The sequence below is a fragment of the Tamandua tetradactyla genome, chromosome 16 (genome assembly GCF_023851605.1).
Source record: "Tamandua tetradactyla isolate mTamTet1 chromosome 16, mTamTet1.pri, whole genome shotgun sequence".
Taxonomy (NCBI): Eukaryota; Metazoa; Chordata; class Mammalia; order Pilosa; family Myrmecophagidae; genus Tamandua; species Tamandua tetradactyla.
The window spans coordinates 18098735-18117375 of NC_135342.1; the positions used below are offsets into that span (position 1 = coordinate 18098735).

The 18641-nt window shown below is 42.9% G+C and overlaps 1 protein-coding gene across 3 annotated transcripts in view; it reads right to left on the reverse strand.

Moving 5' to 3' along the window:
• RELB (RELB proto-oncogene, NF-kB subunit) overlaps positions 1 to 18641 on the reverse strand; it is a 31575-nt gene that overhangs the window by 5569 nt on the left and 7365 nt on the right. For all 3 annotated transcript variants that reach the window (XM_077131473.1, XM_077131472.1, XM_077131471.1), the window contains 4 exons: positions 9078 to 9235; positions 6543 to 6634; positions 6258 to 6389; positions 4288 to 4392 (listed from right to left, as the gene is read on the reverse strand). In XM_077131473.1, the coding sequence (XP_076987588.1) occupies positions 4288 to 4392; positions 6258 to 6389; positions 6543 to 6634; positions 9078 to 9235 (487 nt within the window). The remainder of the gene's footprint in view (positions 1 to 4287; positions 4393 to 6257; positions 6390 to 6542; positions 6635 to 9077; positions 9236 to 18641) is intronic.

Genomic DNA, 18641 nt, shown 5'->3' on the forward strand with positions numbered 1-18641 from the left:
GTTTCATGTTTCTGCAAATCTCTTCAATGCCTACAGTAATAAAAAACAGCTTGGTTCTCCTCCCTGCTTTGGCTTTCAATCTGTTGTATGTTTTGGCTGAAGAATGTGTAAAAAATGCCTTATAGAGATATGTAGTTGGAAAAGGGAGGAGCATTTTAATAGCCTTTTTAGATAACTGTGGATATTTTTCTGTGATATTGTGCCAACAAGCAGTATTTCTTAAAGATTAGTTGTAATATGAAATCTGAGATCTTTCCCCCCCTATTATTTATTTTTATTCCATATGTTTTTTACTCGTCTGTTGATAAGGTAGACAAAAGGAGCATCAGACACAAAGTTTTCACAATCACACAGTCACACTGTGAAAGCTATATCATTGTTCAATCATCATCAAGAAACATGGCTACTGGAACACAGCTCTACATTTTCAGGCAGTTCCTCCAGTCTCTCCACTACATCTTGACTAACAAGGTGATATCTATTTAATGCGTAAAAATAACCACCAGGATAACCTCTCGACTCTGTTTGGAATCTCTCAGCCATTGACACTTTATTTTGTCTCATTTCACTCTTCCCCCTTTCGGTCGAGAAGGTTTTCTCAATCCCTTGATGTTGAGTCTCAGCTCATTCTAGGATTTCTGTCCCACATTGCCAGGAAGGTCCACACCCCTGGGAGTAATGTCCCACGTAGACAGGGAGAGGGTAGTGAGTTTGCTTGTTGTGTTGGCTGGAAAGAGAGGCCACATCTGAGCAACAAAAGAGGTTCTCTTGGGGGTGACTCTTCGGCCTAATTTTAAGTAGGTTTGACCTATCCTTTGTGAGGTTGTTTCATATGAACAAATCCCAAGACTGGGGGCTCAGCTTATAGCTTTGGTTGTCCCCACCCACTTTAAAGATGGGGAAACCAAGGTTCTGAAAGGCTAAAAGGCGTATCCCAGGTCACACAGCAGGGAGCAGAGGAATCCAGATCCAGATTTTACTTTTCTTGTCTTAATTGCCTCTCATCACACTCATTTCAATGTACTGAGGTTTTACACGTTTTGGGCACATCTGGATTGCCCTGAAGCCTCACAACAGCCCTATGAAGAAAATACCAAGTGCCTCATTTTTTAAATAAGAAAATTGGGGCACAAAGAGGTGAAGTCACTCATCCAAGGTCACAAAGCCAGGAAGCAAGAGAGCCAGAATGAGAGTCCAGGAAAACTAGTGTTCTTACTCACTAGCTCTGCTAGGACTTGGAGGAGTTACCTGAGATCTCTGGACCCAGTTTCTTTATCTTAACAGAAGGATTACACTACTTCTTCACAAGGTTGCTAAGAGCATTCAATGAGTAAAAGGTTTAGAAGAGAGCTTAGTAAATAACAGGTGCTCAGTCCATGTTAAATATATTGTTCCTACTAACATTATGCGAAGTGGAAGCTCCAGCTCTGGCACATAGAAAGCTCTCAGACAATGCTAACTCTTTCTAGTTTAGTTCCTAGCAGTTGGGATTTCTTCTCATTCTAATAATAGCCCCATTTAGGGATGAGAAAATTGAGCTCAGATTAGTGAAGTCACCTGCCAAAGATGAGACAGTAAATGAACGATGGAACATTTTAGTCATTCACTCACACCTGGATCTGTTTCCCTGCCCTAGCCTTACCTCCCAGGTCCCAGCCAACCTCCTTGGCATTTCTAAGATTGCAGCTCAAATGTTACCTCCTCTGGGAAGCCTTCCCAGATGCCCCGGATCACATCTGGACTTCCTGTTGGTCAATATCAGTATTCTGTCTTCCCTCTCAGCAGTACCCACATTTGTGATTTTCAGCTCTTCCCCTTCCTCCCACTAGATTGACAGGGTATTAGATGTATCCCCAGCACAGTACAGCACAGAGCTGGGGACCATTTCCTCATTCATTCATTCATTCAAAATGTTATGGAAACCTCCCACTTCTGGGTACACACCTAAAATAACTGAAAACAGATGCTCAAAAAGAAAAACTGGTATGCAACTGTTCATAGCAGCATTATTCACATTAGCCAAAAGGTGGAAACAACCCAAATGTCCACCAATAGACGAATGGATAAACAAAACGTGGTCTTTCCGTGCAATGGAATATTATTCAGCCATGAAAAGGAAAGAAGTGTTGATACATACTACAATACGGATGACCCCTGAAAACATTATGCTAAGCAGAAGAAGCCAGTCACAAAAGACCACATAGTGTGTGATTTCATTTATATGAAAAGTCTAGAACATGGCTGCCAGTGGCTGGGGAGAGATGGTAATGGAGAGCAACCACTAATGGGTATGGAATTTCCTTCCAGGGTGATGAAAACGTTCTAAAACTTGATAATAGTGATAGCTGCAAAACACTATGAATGTACTAAATGCCACTGAATTGTACACTTCGAAATAGTTAAACTGTTTTTTTTAAAAAGGTGATCCTTATAGCAAAAAAGAAGAGGAGGAGGAGGAGAAGAAATAGTAAAAAAAAATAATAAAAGTGTTTCTGACAACTTCATGTGTACCTGGCCCCAGGACTGGGCAATGCTAGGGACATAGCCTTGGGCCATGACCTGGAAATGCTCGCAGACCCCTGGGGAGACAGACCCTAACTCTCTAATCAAACAACCTGAGAAATTGTCTGAGAGTGTCCCTGGAGCTCTGACAAGTTCTCCCACTCTCCTCCCCTCTTGGTGCCCTCCTGCCCCATTGGCCCCACTGTTCCTGCAACAACCAGATGTGCTCCTGCCACGCAGTTTTCGCACCTGCTGCTCCCTCTGCATGGAACACTCTCCCCCAGAGAACTACTCAGACCTTCAGGTCTCTGCTCCAGGGTTATCTCTTGAGAGGGGGCCTCCCTGACCTCTAGAGGTTACACTGTGTTCCCTACATCCATGCAGCTCCCCCAGCCATTCCTCTCCATTCCCTTTCTCAGTTTTATTTTCCTCCTTACCACTTACCATGGGACATGCCATGTGCCTTACCTGAGCTGCCTGTTCACCGTTGGTCTCCCCCAATAGAAAGTGAGCCCTTGAGTGGGGGCTTTGTCCTGTTCACTGCCGGGTCCCCAGTGCCTAGAGCAGGGTCTGGCACAGAATGGGTATGCAGTCTACAAGGCTTGAATACCTAAAGCACCACCCTTCTGTCGCGTGGGGAACAGAATGCAGGGCAAGCGGAATGAGGGCCAGGAGTCCCGTGGGGAGGAGACGGCCATCGTCAGTAACTGGAGTCTCAGCTTTCGACACACACGAGTTTTTCTACATGGAGACTAGGTGTGGGGATTACAGGAGTTAATCCAGGTGATCCTCCATGAGCAAACCTGCCATTACTATTACTGTTATTATCACCACCATCATCAAACACAGCTCAGGAAAGTGGCTTCTTTCCAATGGTGTCCCAAGATGGTTTTCCCAACTTGCCTTTTCCCCTCAGTTGAAAAAAAATAACATCAGGGCTGAACACAAACACGACTTGTTCACCATCCCTGTGTAATTTTTTTTTTCAAGTCTCTTCTTTTATTTTCTATATTTCCCCCCCAGGAGAAATGGTTAAAGAGTACAGACTGCCTCGGTTCAGATCCTGTCTCTATGTGATGACCTGTGTGACCCTGAACAAGTTACTTAACCTTTCTGTGCCTTGGTTTCCTCATTGTTAAAATGGGGATGACAATGCGATCTGCCTCCTAGAACTGTTAGGTGATTCTGATAAATGCTGCATGCAAAGGGCTTATAACAGAGCCCAGTAGAGAGTCAGAGGGAGATAAATGTGAGCTTTCTATTGTCATTGCTGATGTGATTTGCAATATACTCACTCACATGACAGAACATGCAAGGATGCAAAAAGGATATAGATAGTAAAGGGAAGCTCATCCTGCTCGCACCCCTGCCCTGAACACACCAAAGTGAGAGGGTCTTTATTTTAAAGCTTATTTGAGGAAGGGATATTTGAGCAGCACAATGAAGGAGTTACTTCCCCCTTCTCCCCTTCCTCCTCTTTCTTCTTCTGTAGGTCTTTTCATACTTATTTATGCAATTCTGAAATTTACATCAAGTCTCCTAAACCATGAATTCTGCGATCACCTGGATTGCTTAGTGTTTACCACAAGAATATCTGTATAGGGATGAGTAAGCCAGCAAATGAGTGAACAAACCAATCGGCTATGGCTGACACCAAAGCCAGAGTTCTGTTTCCATCTCCTCTGCCACCCCTGGTTTGTCAGCTGTCTTTCTCATAGGCTCCCCAGCCACCCGCCCCAGCCGCCAGACCCCACTCTGCCCGGGCTCACCACCCCAGGCCCTCACCTTTCTGCACCTTGTCGCATAGCAGGTAGAGCTCCTCGCCGCCTGTGCACGGCCCGCTCTCCTTGTTGATTCGGCAAATCCGCAGCTCCGACGTGTTTGTGGACTCTGGAAAGAAACAAGAGGAAGAGGCATATAAGAGAAACTGAGCAACCCGCCTTCAGATCCTTTCTCCGCCCCCAGTGGGTGGCCATCCTGGGTTGAGGGGATGTAGGGAGTGGAGAAGGCAGAGCCCTTGGCTCTCCTGGAGCTGATGGACCAGTTGGAGAAAGATGAGGCAGGTGGGGAGGGGTTGATGGACAAGAGGGAGACCCTCAGACCTCGAGGAGAGTTTACGGGATCAAGGGTCAGAGAAGGTTCCTGGGGGAAGGCTAAGGCCTGAACCCTACAGTGGACACCTGCTCTTCTGCCCCTCCAGCAGCCCCAGTCCTTCTTCAGTTTGCAACATCCTGACCCTTCCTAGAGGGACCAGTCCCCACTTGCGTACTGGGGATTGGGGAGCACGGAGCTGGCTCCCTCACTCAGCTGTAATCACATATCCCAGACCTGGCCAATCAGATCATACCTACCCTCTGGCAAAAGCTGATTGGTCAGAGAGGAGCACATGACCCCAACCAGGCCAATGAAAGACAGCCATGAGACTCTAAGCAAAAATACTGGGCAAGAAACACGGCAAGCGAACTCACTGCCCTCTGCCTCTCTACGTGGGATATGACTCCCAGGGGTGTAAACTTCCCTGGCAAAGTGGGATAGAAATCCTAGAGTGAGCTGGGACTCAGCATCAAGGGATTGAAAAAACCTTCTCAACTAAAACAGGGAAGAGAGAAATGAGACAAAATAAAGTGTTAGTTGCTGGGAGATTTCAGAGTCCAGAGGTTATCCTCAAGGTTATTCTTAATGCATTATATAGATATCCTTTTTTTAGTTGAGTGGCTATAGGGAGGTGCCTGAAACTGTAGATTTGTGTTCCATTAGCCATGTTTCTTGAAGGTGATTGTATAATGATACAGTTTTCACAATGTGACTGTGTATTTATGGTATGGACAGATGAGCCAAAAATATGGATAAGAAATAAACAAATAATAGGGGGAACAAAAAGGTTAAAAATAAAGTGAGTAGATTGAAATACTAGCAGTCAATGAAAGGGAGGGGTAGGGGGTATGGCCTACATGAGTTTTTTCTTTTTCCTTTCTTTCGCTAGAGAGATGCAACTGTTCAAAAAAATGATCATGGGGATGAATGCACAACTGTGTGATGATATTGTGAACCAATGATTGTAAACATGCTAAGAATGTTCATATGTCAAGACTGAGTGTATGTCAAGAATGTTGGCATGTCAGTTCATTGTTTATAATAAAAATATATATATTTTTTAAAAAGAATGTATTTTGTTCTTTGTTTATAATTTTTAAAAAAAGGAAAAATAAAATACTGGGTAAGAGAAGCTAAGAGAGGGTCTCTTTGGGGATGGGGGAGATGCCAAACTGGAAGGTCATACACCTAGAGCCACACACAGCCATTTTGCCCCTGCCTAGGAGGGCTCTCCCAGGAATGACTAACATGAAGGAAGCACAGCTGAGAGTAGAAAAGTGAAGATTCTAATAACATCACAGAGGACCTAGATGCAGCCAAACTTGAAGCATTATGCTACCTCTGGACTTTTTTAGTTACTGGAAAAAATTAGTTACTTTTTTTCCCTCTTCAAGCCCATTTGTTGGGATTCTGCCACTTGTACCCATAAAAGCCTTGATTGAATTAATATTCTTCTAGGAGGCCCCTCTGCCATGTAGTAATTTGAATTGAGCAGTACATAACCTGCATAATTACACAGGGTGACACTGCCTCTCATGTGCCTTGAACATAGACATGATGTCTGGAGCTGTGGCAGCCATCTCATGACCATGAGGGAAAGTCCAAGAGAATCATAGATTTGTGGAACCAGTGTTCTAATGGACACAGCTCCCTCAACTCACTCTTGTCATAGACGGGCTCAGACAGTACAGGGTCCATCCGGCGTATTTGTCCCTGCTGGTCCCTATATGAGGCCTGGAAGCAGATTCTCACGACATTCATGTCCACCTCCTGATGGTTCTTCAGGGACCCAGCTGTGGGAGGAGATGTGAGAACGCTGAGGGACTGCAGGTGTACAAGGGATGAGGCACGAGGAGATGAAGGGGACTGGAGAAAGTGAAGGAGCAGGTAGAGCGGGTGAGGGGGTCAGAAGGATGAGGCAATCAGGCCAGGCACAGGGGGCTCACCATTATAGGGGTCGATGCCCAGTTGAATCTTCCGCTCAATAGCAGCTTCTATCTCCTTCTTCCTCACACACTGGATGCCCAGGTTGTTAAAGCTGAGAGGCAGCGAGTTGGGGCGGGGGGAGATACTCGTGAGGGGGCTGGTGGCATCCCTCACCCAGGTTCCAGCCAATGCCAAGGCTCACAGTGTAGGGGTGCTGAGATACCCCAGGCCCAGGGGTCCCAGCGTTAGGTGGGGTCTGAGGTCCACAGCCCTCCAGTGTGTCAAGGGTTCTTGAAAGAACCCAAGAGGCAGTACATCTCTCTACCACAAGAAAAGACTGGCCTAACCTCATTTATAATTAAAAAAGAAAACTGTAAGCTAAAACACCATTAGGGTGAGAAAGGGGGAAAATTCAACTTCCCCAAGTGGAGAATTCTTGATATTCTCATAAGCAGTGTGGACAACCAAAGCAATAAGCTGAGCCCCCAATCTTGGGGTTTGTTCATATGAAACTTAACGTCACAAAGGATAGGTCAAACCTACTTAAAATTAGGCCGAAGAGACACCCCCAAGAGAACTTCTTTTGTTGCTCAGATGTGGCCTCTCTCACTCAGCCAACACAACAAGCAAACTCACTGCCCTCCCCCCTCTCTACGTGGGACATGACTCCCAGGGGTATGGACCTTCCTGGCAACGTGGGATAGAAATCCTAGAATGAGCTGGGACTCAGCACCAAGGGATTGAGAAAATCTTCTCGACCAAAAGGGGGAAGAGAGAAATGAGACAAAATAAAGTGTCAATGGCTGAGAGAATCTAAACAGAGTCTAGAGGTTATCCTGGAGATTATTCCTATACATTAAATGGATATCACTTTTTTAGTTAAGGTGTAATGGAGAGGGTTTCATTTACTGCCTGAAAATATAGAGCTGTGTTCCAGTAGCCATGTTTCTTGAAGATGATTGTATAATGATATAGCTTTCACAATGTGACTGTGTGATTGTGAAAACCTTGTGTGTCTGATGCTCCTTTTATCTACCTTATGGACAGATGAGTAAAATACATGGATTAAAAATAAATAAATAATAGGGGGAACAAATATTAAGATAAATTTAGTAGATTGAAATGCTGGTGATCAATGAAAGGGAAGGGTGGGGCATGGTATGTATGAATTCTTTTCTGTTTTCTTTTTATTTCTTTTTCTGAATTGATGCAAATATTCTAAGAAATGATCATGATGATTAATATAAAACTATGTGATGATATTGTGAATTACTGATTATATATGTAGAATGGAATGATCATATGGTAAGAATGTGTTTGTATGTTGGTATGTTTAATAAATAAAATAAATTTTAAAAAATACACTCCCTTAGATCTAAAAAAATAAAAAATTAAAAAAAAACACCATTAGATGCTTTTTTCCCCAATTATCAGAACAGCAAAGATAAAAAAGAAATTGATAATACACTTGTTCTCATAAGGTTGTGGAAAAACAGGTGCTCTCATTCATTGCTGGTGGGACTGGATATCAGTACAACTGCTTTGGAGGACAACACAGTGGTATTCATTCAACAACTATTTCCCAAGCACCTACTGTGTGCTGGGCCAAGTGCTACATGCTGGGACACAGCAGGGAAAAAAAGAGACAAGATTCCCCTCTCATTTAGCTCAAGTATTCTTTCCAAATTACAAAAGGATATATTTTCACCTAACAATTTTATTTCTAGGGATTTATCCTACAGGAGAAATGATATATGAGTAAAGCTGTTCATTGCCACAGTTAGTGATACAAGAACAAAAAACTGGAACCATCCCAGGTTCCAGTCTCCAACAATGGGGGACTTCTTCACTTAGTGTGTATATCCATGCACTGGAATACCATGTGGCCAAGAAAAGGACTCACAGCTCTAAATATACTGGCAGAGAATGATTTCAGATGTACTGTGACATATAAAGAAGGTGTAAAATGTGTGCTGTCTGTTCCCATTTATAAGGGGAGAAACATATGCACACACTCATGTATATAAATGTGCTTGCACATGTACAACAGATTTTTAGTTGCCCCCAGGAATGGGCTCTGGTGGCTGGAGGACCTGATGTAGAAGGAATCTTTCTTTTCACTATACATCCAATCTGGATCTTTTAACTTCTGTATCTACTCATGTATTACTGATTAAAGATAGATAATCTTAGAGTGAGGGGGGAGAAAATGAACTTTGTAGTTAAGGCAGATCTCGGGTCAAATCCCAGTTCTGCCACTGGCTATGTGGGCTCCTCAGCCTCTCTGAGCCTCAGCTTCCTCCTCTGCAAAATGGGAATCCAAATAAGGCATGTGTGGCAGGGTCCCTTGCCCAGGGCAACCCCTGATTCTAAGCCCAGTTAATATCCTCCACCACCCCTAGGCCTCAGTTTCACCATCTGGGAAATGCAGTTTCCCCATCTGGAAAGAGTTGGGCCAACACCCCCATACCCCCCACCCTGAGGTTTCCCTGGGTGGTCCTCAGTCCTTCAGAATTGCCACACCCAAGCGTCAAGGGTGGGGGTCCCGGGGGTACCTGTGCCGGGGGCTGACGTGAGGCCGGAGTCGCACCCTGCAGACGCCATCAGTGCAGTCTTTCCCCACGAGGCTGTGCGGGTGGACGCGGTGGGGCCAGTCCTTCCACACCAGGCATGCCGTCACCTCCACCTCCCGCAACCCTCCGCAGTCCCGGAGCTAAGAGAAGACAGGTGCTCTCTGGGGTCCCTGTGCAGATGCTATCTGCTCCCATCTGAACTCCCTGGTAGCTTCTTACCCCTCTCCACCATCCTCTACCAGGATGATGGACGGGGATTTACTTAAGACTTCTCTGAGGTTTCGGGAGCCTTCCAGCACAGACATGCTTTCTTTGGCCACACAGAATTTTAAAAAATCAGATGCACACAGGGCCTTCAAGTGTCACTTTTGCAGTAGAAGGTGCTGGTGGACAGTCCTTAACCAAGGGACCAACTCAGCATGGCCAATATCGGGGCCATGGGCTCAGGGCACAGGGAAAGACACAACTTCGCATCCGTGACATCCTCCAAAAGTGCATCGCCCAAGTCCAGTCATGAGAAAACACCAGGTAGACCCAAACTGTGGGTCGTTCTACCCTGTCAAAGGCCTAGAAAAAGACAGGCTCCATATTTTGGATTAAAAGAGAACAAATGATGGATTTTGATCCAGGTTGTAGTTGCACAGTGTAGGCATAGGTATAAATCCATCAAGATTTCTGCACTCTACTATATACAATTTTAAGTGAATTTTAAAAGTCAAAGAGAGACACACTTCCAGGTCAAGATGGCGGCTTAACAACGTGCACATTTTAGTTCGTCCTTCAGAACAACTACTAAATAACCAGAAACAGTACAGAACAGCTCCTGGGGCCACGTCAGTGACCGGACACACAGCGTACCCCAGTCTGGACCAGCTGGACTGGCTGCAAGCCCCCCCAGTACTGTGAGTTCCCCAAGCCTTGACAGCCTGTGCCTCTCCCCCACAGGCCGCTTCCCAGAGGGGAAAGGAAAGGACTTTACCAGCAGCAGGGACTGGGCACAATCAAACACCAATTGTGGAACTAATCAACAAAATCTGACTACTAAAAATAGGTCCCCAGCTTAGGTGAACCTGATCAAAGCGGAGGTTGCTCATTTTTGCCCCGGCGCCAAGGGGGCAGGACTGACAGAAAAAGGCGGGAAAAAAAGAAGGAAACAGAGGTTTTTGTGGCTGTGTATCTACAAAGGCTTGACTGCCTCTGGATACAGCAGCAGGACTTTTCAGGCTGCAACTGCCCCAGGCATAGGCAGAAGTGAGCTCTTTTGGGGGCTTGTATGGAGCCTGTGCCTTCCCCAGGGGAGGGGTGAAGCCCAACTCAGATGGAATCCCTCCATCAAGGAATTCAGACCCCAGGGCTTGGTAATTTGAAGCCATTAAAACAAGCCTACAACCTCTCCTCTGTCTCCACCACGCCCCCAGCAGGGAGAGTCTGCCAAAGTTAAAGGTACCGCATCATCTTATGCTGGTGGGACCTGCAGGCAGACAAGCGCCACACACAGGGCAGGATAAGAAAAACAGAGTCCAGAGACTTCACAGGAAAGTCTTTCAACCTGCTGGGTCTCACCCGCAGGGAAAACCAACGCAGGTGACTCTTTCCTCCTGATAGGAGACCAGTTTGGTCTGGGAAAATCTGGCTGGGGTATATAATATCTAAGTAGACCCTCCTAAGTGTGTGTGTGGGAAAGGCACCACACAAGCAGGGCAAGAAACAAGAAAACAAGAACTGAAAAATTCTCCTCTGTTAAACAAAACTTAAGCTAAAGGTCCAGATAAAGCTGAATGGAATGTCAAAGAACAGATAGACAACAAATTCATCCAGCAAGAAAACCCTAGATAAAAGAAGTGAAAGCAATCTCCAGAATAAACTAATTAAGGTAATGAAATGCCTAGACACCAGCAAAAAATAACAAATCACACTAGGAAAATTGAAGATATGGCCCAGTCAAAGGAACAAACCAACAATTCAAATGACATACAGGAGCTGAAACAATTAATTCAGAATGTACAAACAGACACGGAAAACCTCATCAAAAACCAAATCAATGAATTGAGGGAGGATATAAAGAAGGCAAGGAAAGAACAAAAAGAAGAAACTGAAAGTCTGAAAAAACAAACCACAGAACTTATGGGAATGAAAGGCACAGTAGAAGAGATGAAAAAAACAATGGAAACCTACAATGGTAGATTTTGAGAGACAGAACATAGGATTTCAAAACTGGAGGATGGAACATCTGAAATCTGACAAGAAACAGAAACTATAGGAAAAAAATGGAAAAATATGAGCAGGGACTCAGGGAATTGAAAGACAATATGAAACACACGAATATACATGTTGTGGGTGTCCCAGAAGGAAAAGAGAAGGGAAAAGGAGGAGAAAAACTAATGGAGGAAATTATCACTGAAAATTTCCCAACTCTTATGAAAGACATAAAATTTCAGATCCAAGAAGTGCTGCGTACCCCAAAGAGAACAGATCCAAATAGACATACTCCAAGACATTTAATAATCAGAATGTCAGAGGTCAAAGAAAAAGAGAGGATCTTGAAAGCAGCAAGAGAAAAGCAATCCATCACATACAAGGGAAGCCCAATAAGACTATGCACAGATCTCTCAGCAGAAACCATGGAGGCGAGAAGACAGTGGGATAATATATTTAAATTATTAAAAGAGGAAAACTGCCAACCAAGAATTCTATATCCAGAAAAAATGTCCTTCGAAAATGAGGGAGAAATTAAAATATTTTCAGACAAAAAATCACTGAGAGAATTTGTGACCAAGAGACCAGTTCTGCAAGAAATACTAAAGGGAACACTAGAGACAGATACGAAGACAGAAGAGAGAGGTGTGGAGAAGAGTGTAGAAAGGAAGACTACGAGTAAAGGTAAAAAGAAGGAATATTAGATATGACATACATAATCCAGAAGGCAAAATAGCAGAAGAAAGTACTATCCATGCAGTAATAACGCTGAATGTTAATGGATTAAACTCTCCAATCAAAAGACATAGTCTGGGCTGGAGGGAACTGCCTGAAAATGTAGAGCTGTGTTCCAGTAGCCATGTTTCTTGATGATGATTGTATAATGATATAGCTTTCGCAGTGTGACTGTGTGATTGTGAAAACCTTGTGTCTGATGCTCCTTTTACCTTGTCAACAGATGAGAGGAACATACGGAATAAAAATAAATAATAGGGGGAACAAATGTTAAAATAGATTTAGTTTGAAATGCTAGTTATCAATGAAAGGGGATCAGTAAGGGGTATGGCCTATGAAATTTTTTTTTTCTGTTTGTTATATTTTTCTGTTGTCTTTTTATTTCTTTTTCTGAATTGATGCTAATGTTCTGGGAAATGATCATGATGATGAATATGCAACTATGTGATGATATTGTGAATTGCTGAGTGTATGTGTTGGGAATCTTTGTGTTTCTTGTAATTTTTTTTAATTAATTAAAAAAAAAAGACATAGTCTGGCAGAATGGATTGAAAAACAGGACCCATCTATATGCTGTCTGTATTCAAAGGACACGAGGCCAAGGACACAAATGGACATTTGCACACCAATGTTTATAGCAGCATTATTAACAATTACCAAGAGATGGAAATAGCCAAAATGTCCATCAACGGACAGTTGGCTAAACAAACTGTGACATTTACATAAGATGGAATATTATGCAGCTGTAAGACAGAGTAAAGTTATGAAGTATGTAACAACATAAATGGACCTTAAGAATATTATGCTGAGTGTGATTAGCTAGAAACAAAAGGACAAATACTGTATGGTCTCACTGATATGAACTGACATCAGTGAATAAACTTGGAATATTTTCTTGGTAACAGACCATCAGGAGATAGAAATAGGGTGAGATATTGGGTAATTGGAGCTGAAGGGATACAGATAGTGCAACAGGACTGAATATAAAAATTCAGAAATGGATAGCACAATACTACCTAACTGTAATACAATTATGTTAAAATGCTGAATGAAGCTGCATATGAGAATGATAGAGGAAGGAGGGCTGGGGACATAAATGAAATCAGAAAGAAAGATAGATGGTAAAGATCGAGATGGTATAATCTAGGAATGCCTAGAGTGTATAATAATAGTGAAATGTACAATGTACAAATTTTAAAAATGTTTTTGCATGAGGAAGAACAAAGGAATGTCATTATTGCAGGGTGCTGAAAATAGACGATAATTAATACTTTAAAATGTCACCTTATGTGTGAGACTAAAGCAAAAAATGTTTATTTGTTACAAAATTTATATTTTGACTAGAGCATTTCCTAATATAACTCACGTAGATAGTTTGATTGACTGTCATAAGTACTTGGAATCTCAGGTAGGACATGTTTGTTGGTTTGTCCAGAGTGATGCCCCAATGGATCCCAGAGTGATTTGATCAGTGACTGGAAAAGTATTTGCAAGCCCCCTTCGGGGAATGGTGAGAGTGGGGAGAAATTCAACTTCCCCAAGTCAAATTCTTGATATTCTCACAAGCAGTGTGGACGACCAAAGCTATAGGCTGAGCCCCCAGTCTTGGGGTTTGTTCATATGAAACTTAACCCCACAAAGGATAGGTCAAGTCTACTTAAAATTTAGGCCTAAGAGTCATCCCCAAGAGAGCCTCTTTTGTTGCTCAGCTGTGGCCTCTCTCTCCAGCCAACATGACGAGCAGTCTCACCACCCTCCCCCTCTCTGCATGGGACATTACTCCCAGGGGTGTGGACCTTCCTGGCAACGTGGGAAAGAGATCCTGGAATGAGCTGAGACTCAGCATCAAGGGACTGAGAAAAACCCTAGAATGAGCTGAGAATTAACATCAAGGGATTGAGAGAACCTTCTCGACCAAAGGGGGAAAAGTAAAATGAGACTAAGTGTCAATGGCTGAGAAATTCCAAACAGAGTCGAGAGGTTATCCTGGAGGTTATTCTTAACGCATTAAGTAGATATCACCTTGTTGTTCAAGATGTAGTGGAAAGGGGTATGGTATGTATAATCTTTTTTTTTCTCTCTATTATCGTTTTATTTCTTTTTCTGTTGTCTTTTTATTTCTTTTTCTAAATCGATGCAAATGTTCTAAGAAATGATGAATATGCAACTATGTGATGATATTAAGAATTGCTGATTGTATATGTAGAATGGAATGATATCTTAATGTTTTGTTTGTTAATTTTTTAATTAATAAAAAAAGTTAAAAAAAAAAAAAAAAAGATGTAGTGGAGAGGCTGGAGGGAACTGCCTGAAAATGTAGAGCTGTGTTCCAGTAGCCATGTTTCTTGATGATGATTGAACAATGATATAGTTTTCAGAATGAGACTCTGTGAATGTGAAAACCTTGTGTCTGATGCTCCTTTTAGCTACTATATCAACAGAAGAGTAGAACATATGGAATAAAAATAAATAATAGGGGGAACAAATGTTAAAATAAATTTAGTTTGAAATGCTAGTGGTAAATGAAAGCGAGGGGTAAGGGGTATGGTATGTATAATCTTTTTTTTTCTCTATTATCGTTTTATTTCTTTTTCTGTTGTTTTTTTATTTCTTTTTCTAAATTGATGCAAATATTCTAAGAAATGATGAATATGCAACTATGTGATGACATTAAGAATTACTGATTGTATATGTAGAATGGAATGATATCTTAATGTTTTGTTTGTTAATTTTTTTTAATTAATAAAAAAAGTTAAAAAAAAAAAGTCAAAGAGAGCTACAGAGAGCTGACAATCAAATACAACCCATGATCCTTGATGGAGTCCTGGACTGAGGGGGATAAAACAATGGCAAAACACATTCTCGGGACAATTGGGAAATTGAATACGGACCACATACTAGATGATATTACAGGATTATTGCTAATTTTCTCAGGGGTGATAACAGCATAGCTGTGTAGAAGTTACTCTTAGGAGATGGCTACTGAAATATTTTGGGATAAAGTAACATGATATCTACAACTCATTTTCAAATGTTTTAGCAAAAAAATACTTTGCATTTGTACGTGCTTGCATGATGTGCATAGGTTTCTGTGTTTGTCTATGTGTTTGCATGTCGTTGTGTTCATGTGTATTTGTGTATATTTTTGTGTGAGGTGTGTGTTTGCATATGTGTTTGGGAGCTTATGTGATGTGTGTGTATTTGTATGTTTTTGTGCTTATATTCATGTATTTGCACATAGTGTCATGTTTCTCTGAGGTGTGTGTTTGCCTGTGTGTATTTGGGTGATGGGTGTTTTTGCATGCATTTGTGTGATGCATGCATCTGTGTGGATGACATGTATGTTTGCCTATATGGAGAGAGAGAATGAGACACAGCAAATGTGGCAAAATATCAAAGGGCAAATCTAGATGAAGGGTATATGGATTCTCGTTGTACTGTTCTTTTAACTTTTTTATAGGTCTAAAATTTTTCAAAATAAAAAGCTGGGAAAAATTTTGGAGCTCATGCTTAAAAATTATCACGTTATTCCAGATTTTTAGATTCTCTTTTAAAAACCTAAACGTTATAGCAACGAGGGCTGGAATTCCTGCTCAGCAGCATGGGCAGGGGCAGACAGAGCCTGCCCTTTTGGACAGGACGCAACCTGCTTGGCCATTTGGCTTCCCCCAGCTTGAAGGTCAGACCTGCAGGCATCCTGGATGAGTGCTTCCAGCTTCTGCAGCCAAAGCCTCAACTATTCCGCAGTTAGCCAGGGAGTCTCAGTGAGGAAGCACTGCCCTCTGGTGGGCGTTTAAGACGCTGGGGTGACTTTGAATGACCGAGGGGACCCCAAGGAAAGACGCAGATTAGGGCAGGGATGCTAGACAGCTGGCAATACCAGGCTGTGTTCTGCAAGACTTCCGAAAGTCCTGCCCAAGATTTGTCATGTCAGTGACAAACCTGCTTAAAACAATCAGAACCAGGAACCTAGCTCTGTTTTCCAAACATAGTGTTTTTCCCCATTTTAGTTTAGCGCTGAATTTGCAAGGAATGCAGCCCAAGACTGGACTCTGTTTAGACCAGGAGTTGTTCACCACTTAGGAAAATGCCCTTTGCGTGGCATTAAAATCATCCATTTCACATGGCTGGGGAGTGGCAGCTGTCTTAAGAGGGGTCTAAATACAGTCGTTAGCAACTGCTGCCTTTATTGTTTCCCCGTGGGGCACTGTGTGGGCATTTATCTATCTAAATAAATGCGCTTATTTGATACATTAATTTCTTTGCCCTTTATGTTAGGGCATTATTGATTTTAATTCAATGATTAATTTTTTTATTTTAATATTATCTACAAATGTCAGAGGCCCAGATAGGGTTAAAACCATTCAAATTAACCAGCATCCAGTTTTATTATTAGGAGAATCTAAAAAGCTCTGAGTCAACAGCCTCAAGATTTGTATGGACTTCCAGACTGAGAGCTTTTCATATTTGAGACACCTGATAGGATCATAGGTCAGATGTTTGCCTTGAAGCAAGCCAGACCTGGCACCAAATCTAGGCTCTGCCATTGGCCATCTCTGTGATAAGTCTTTCTGGTCTTATCTGCAAAATGGATATAAGTAAGCATGTGAAGAACCTGGCACACAGGAGCACTCAGTAAAAGCAGCTATTACTAATGTAAACTGGCTGTGTGCCCCTGAGCTAGTAACTCACCTTCTCTGAGCCTTTGTTTCCTCACCTGAAAGAAATTCTGAATCCAGATTTGAAGACAGTTCATCTCCTACTGCTGGACATTTACTGTCCTAACTCTGAAATCAAAGCCAAGACCAAGCCAGAATAACTGCCTGTAAATACTTAGAAAAAGTTAGGGAAAGCACGCAGTCTCCAAGTATCACTCCTACAAAGGGAAAGTTATACCCTTACAATGGAGAGACCTCGTGGTTTCTGTAGGTCCTACCTTGTAGGAAAATGCCCTTATTCTCAAGAGATGCACACCAAAATCACCATATCCCCACCTTGCTTTCAAATCCCCCTCTACAGACGTCTATATAAAGAAAGAGACATAAAAGAGCGGCAAAACGTGTAAGGGTATTCGCTGTACTCTTCCTGTAAATTTTGTATAGGTTTAAAATCATTCAAGAGGAAAAGCTGTATGTAAGCTATGGGCTTATTTAATAACATAATTCTAATAATATTGGCTCATCAATGGTACAAATGTACCATATTAATGCAAAATGCTTATAATAGGGAAAACTGTGTGTGTGGTGGGGAGGGGGGAATATGGGAACGCTATACTTTCTGCATAATTTTTCTGTAAACCTACAACTGCTCTAAAAGACAAAGTCTATTTTTTAAAAAAAGAAAAAGAAAAAGCTGTGACACTAAACTGAAAAAAAAATCTCTCTCAAGTTGGAAAAATAGACAAAATACTTAAAGGTAAATAAGAGGCTATGGAATTACTCCTCGATGCACCACAAGTACTTCATTCTTAAAAAAAAAACAACTAAAAGCAATACCTGGGAATATACATTTCAAAGTACATCACACTTTTAAGGAGCGTGACCCACTGACTGCAGGCGGCTTTTGGCCACAACGCAGGGAACCAGATCAAGTAAGGACAACCACCACCACCAGGCAGTGGAGCACAAAGCCTGAGCACGAGGGCTGGGCACTGTGCTCCAGCGATCTCCCTGGGTCCTCACAGCGCCCTTTCATGATGCCGGAAGCTTCATCCCCATTTCAGAGGTGAGGAAGCAATGACATGCCCCACTTCATGCGGCGGCGGGTTAGATCATTTACTCAAATCCAAGTCTTTCTGACCCAAACTCATAGCCACTAGGTTGACTCCTTCCTTGGGGATGGGGAAGGGGGACAGACGGCTGCTCCATGATTCACACAGATAAACCCGAGTGCAAATTCCAGTGATGGAGAGGGAGAGGGGATCCAGGAGTCCTCCCATGGATGCAGTTGGGATCTGGGGCAGGGATCAAAGCAGGCTCCCTGAGGTGGGCTAAAAGGTGAGTGGAGGTGACCAGGATGCTGGAGGGAAACATACATCAGGGCAAGGGCTTAGTGGCTGGAGGGGGAGGAGTGAGGAGAGGCAAGGTGAGTGGGGCGGCAGGAGCCAGACAATGAAGGATCTGGGACGTTCCTCCTGAGGGCACTGGGGAGCCAAAGAAATGTAGGGAAAGGAGCGAACTGGACTCTGCTGCCCTGTGGAGGGAAATTTGGAGAAGCCTGGAAGCTGGAGGCAAGAAAGGAGGCTAAAGACCAGGAGGGAAGCGGGCTGGGGACCAGGGGTTCATAGAATGATTGACACTGAATTCAGGTTCAGGAACTCCCTCAGCAGAGATCCAGACACTTGTGCAGGTTCACATTGGGGAGGTACCATGAGACAAAAAGAAACAGGCCTCCCAGACAGTGCTGGGAGAAACAGCGATTTGCACAGTCCTCATGGAGGGCAATTTGGCAAAATCCATCAAATCACCCCTGAGCTGTAAATCCACTTCTAGAAGCTACTTGAGAGACACGAGTAAAGGAAATAATAGATAAACCAGGCTCTTTTCTACAGACCTGCTTGTAATACCAAGAGACAAGAAAGCACCTAAGTGCCCATCAGGAGGAAAACTGCACAAT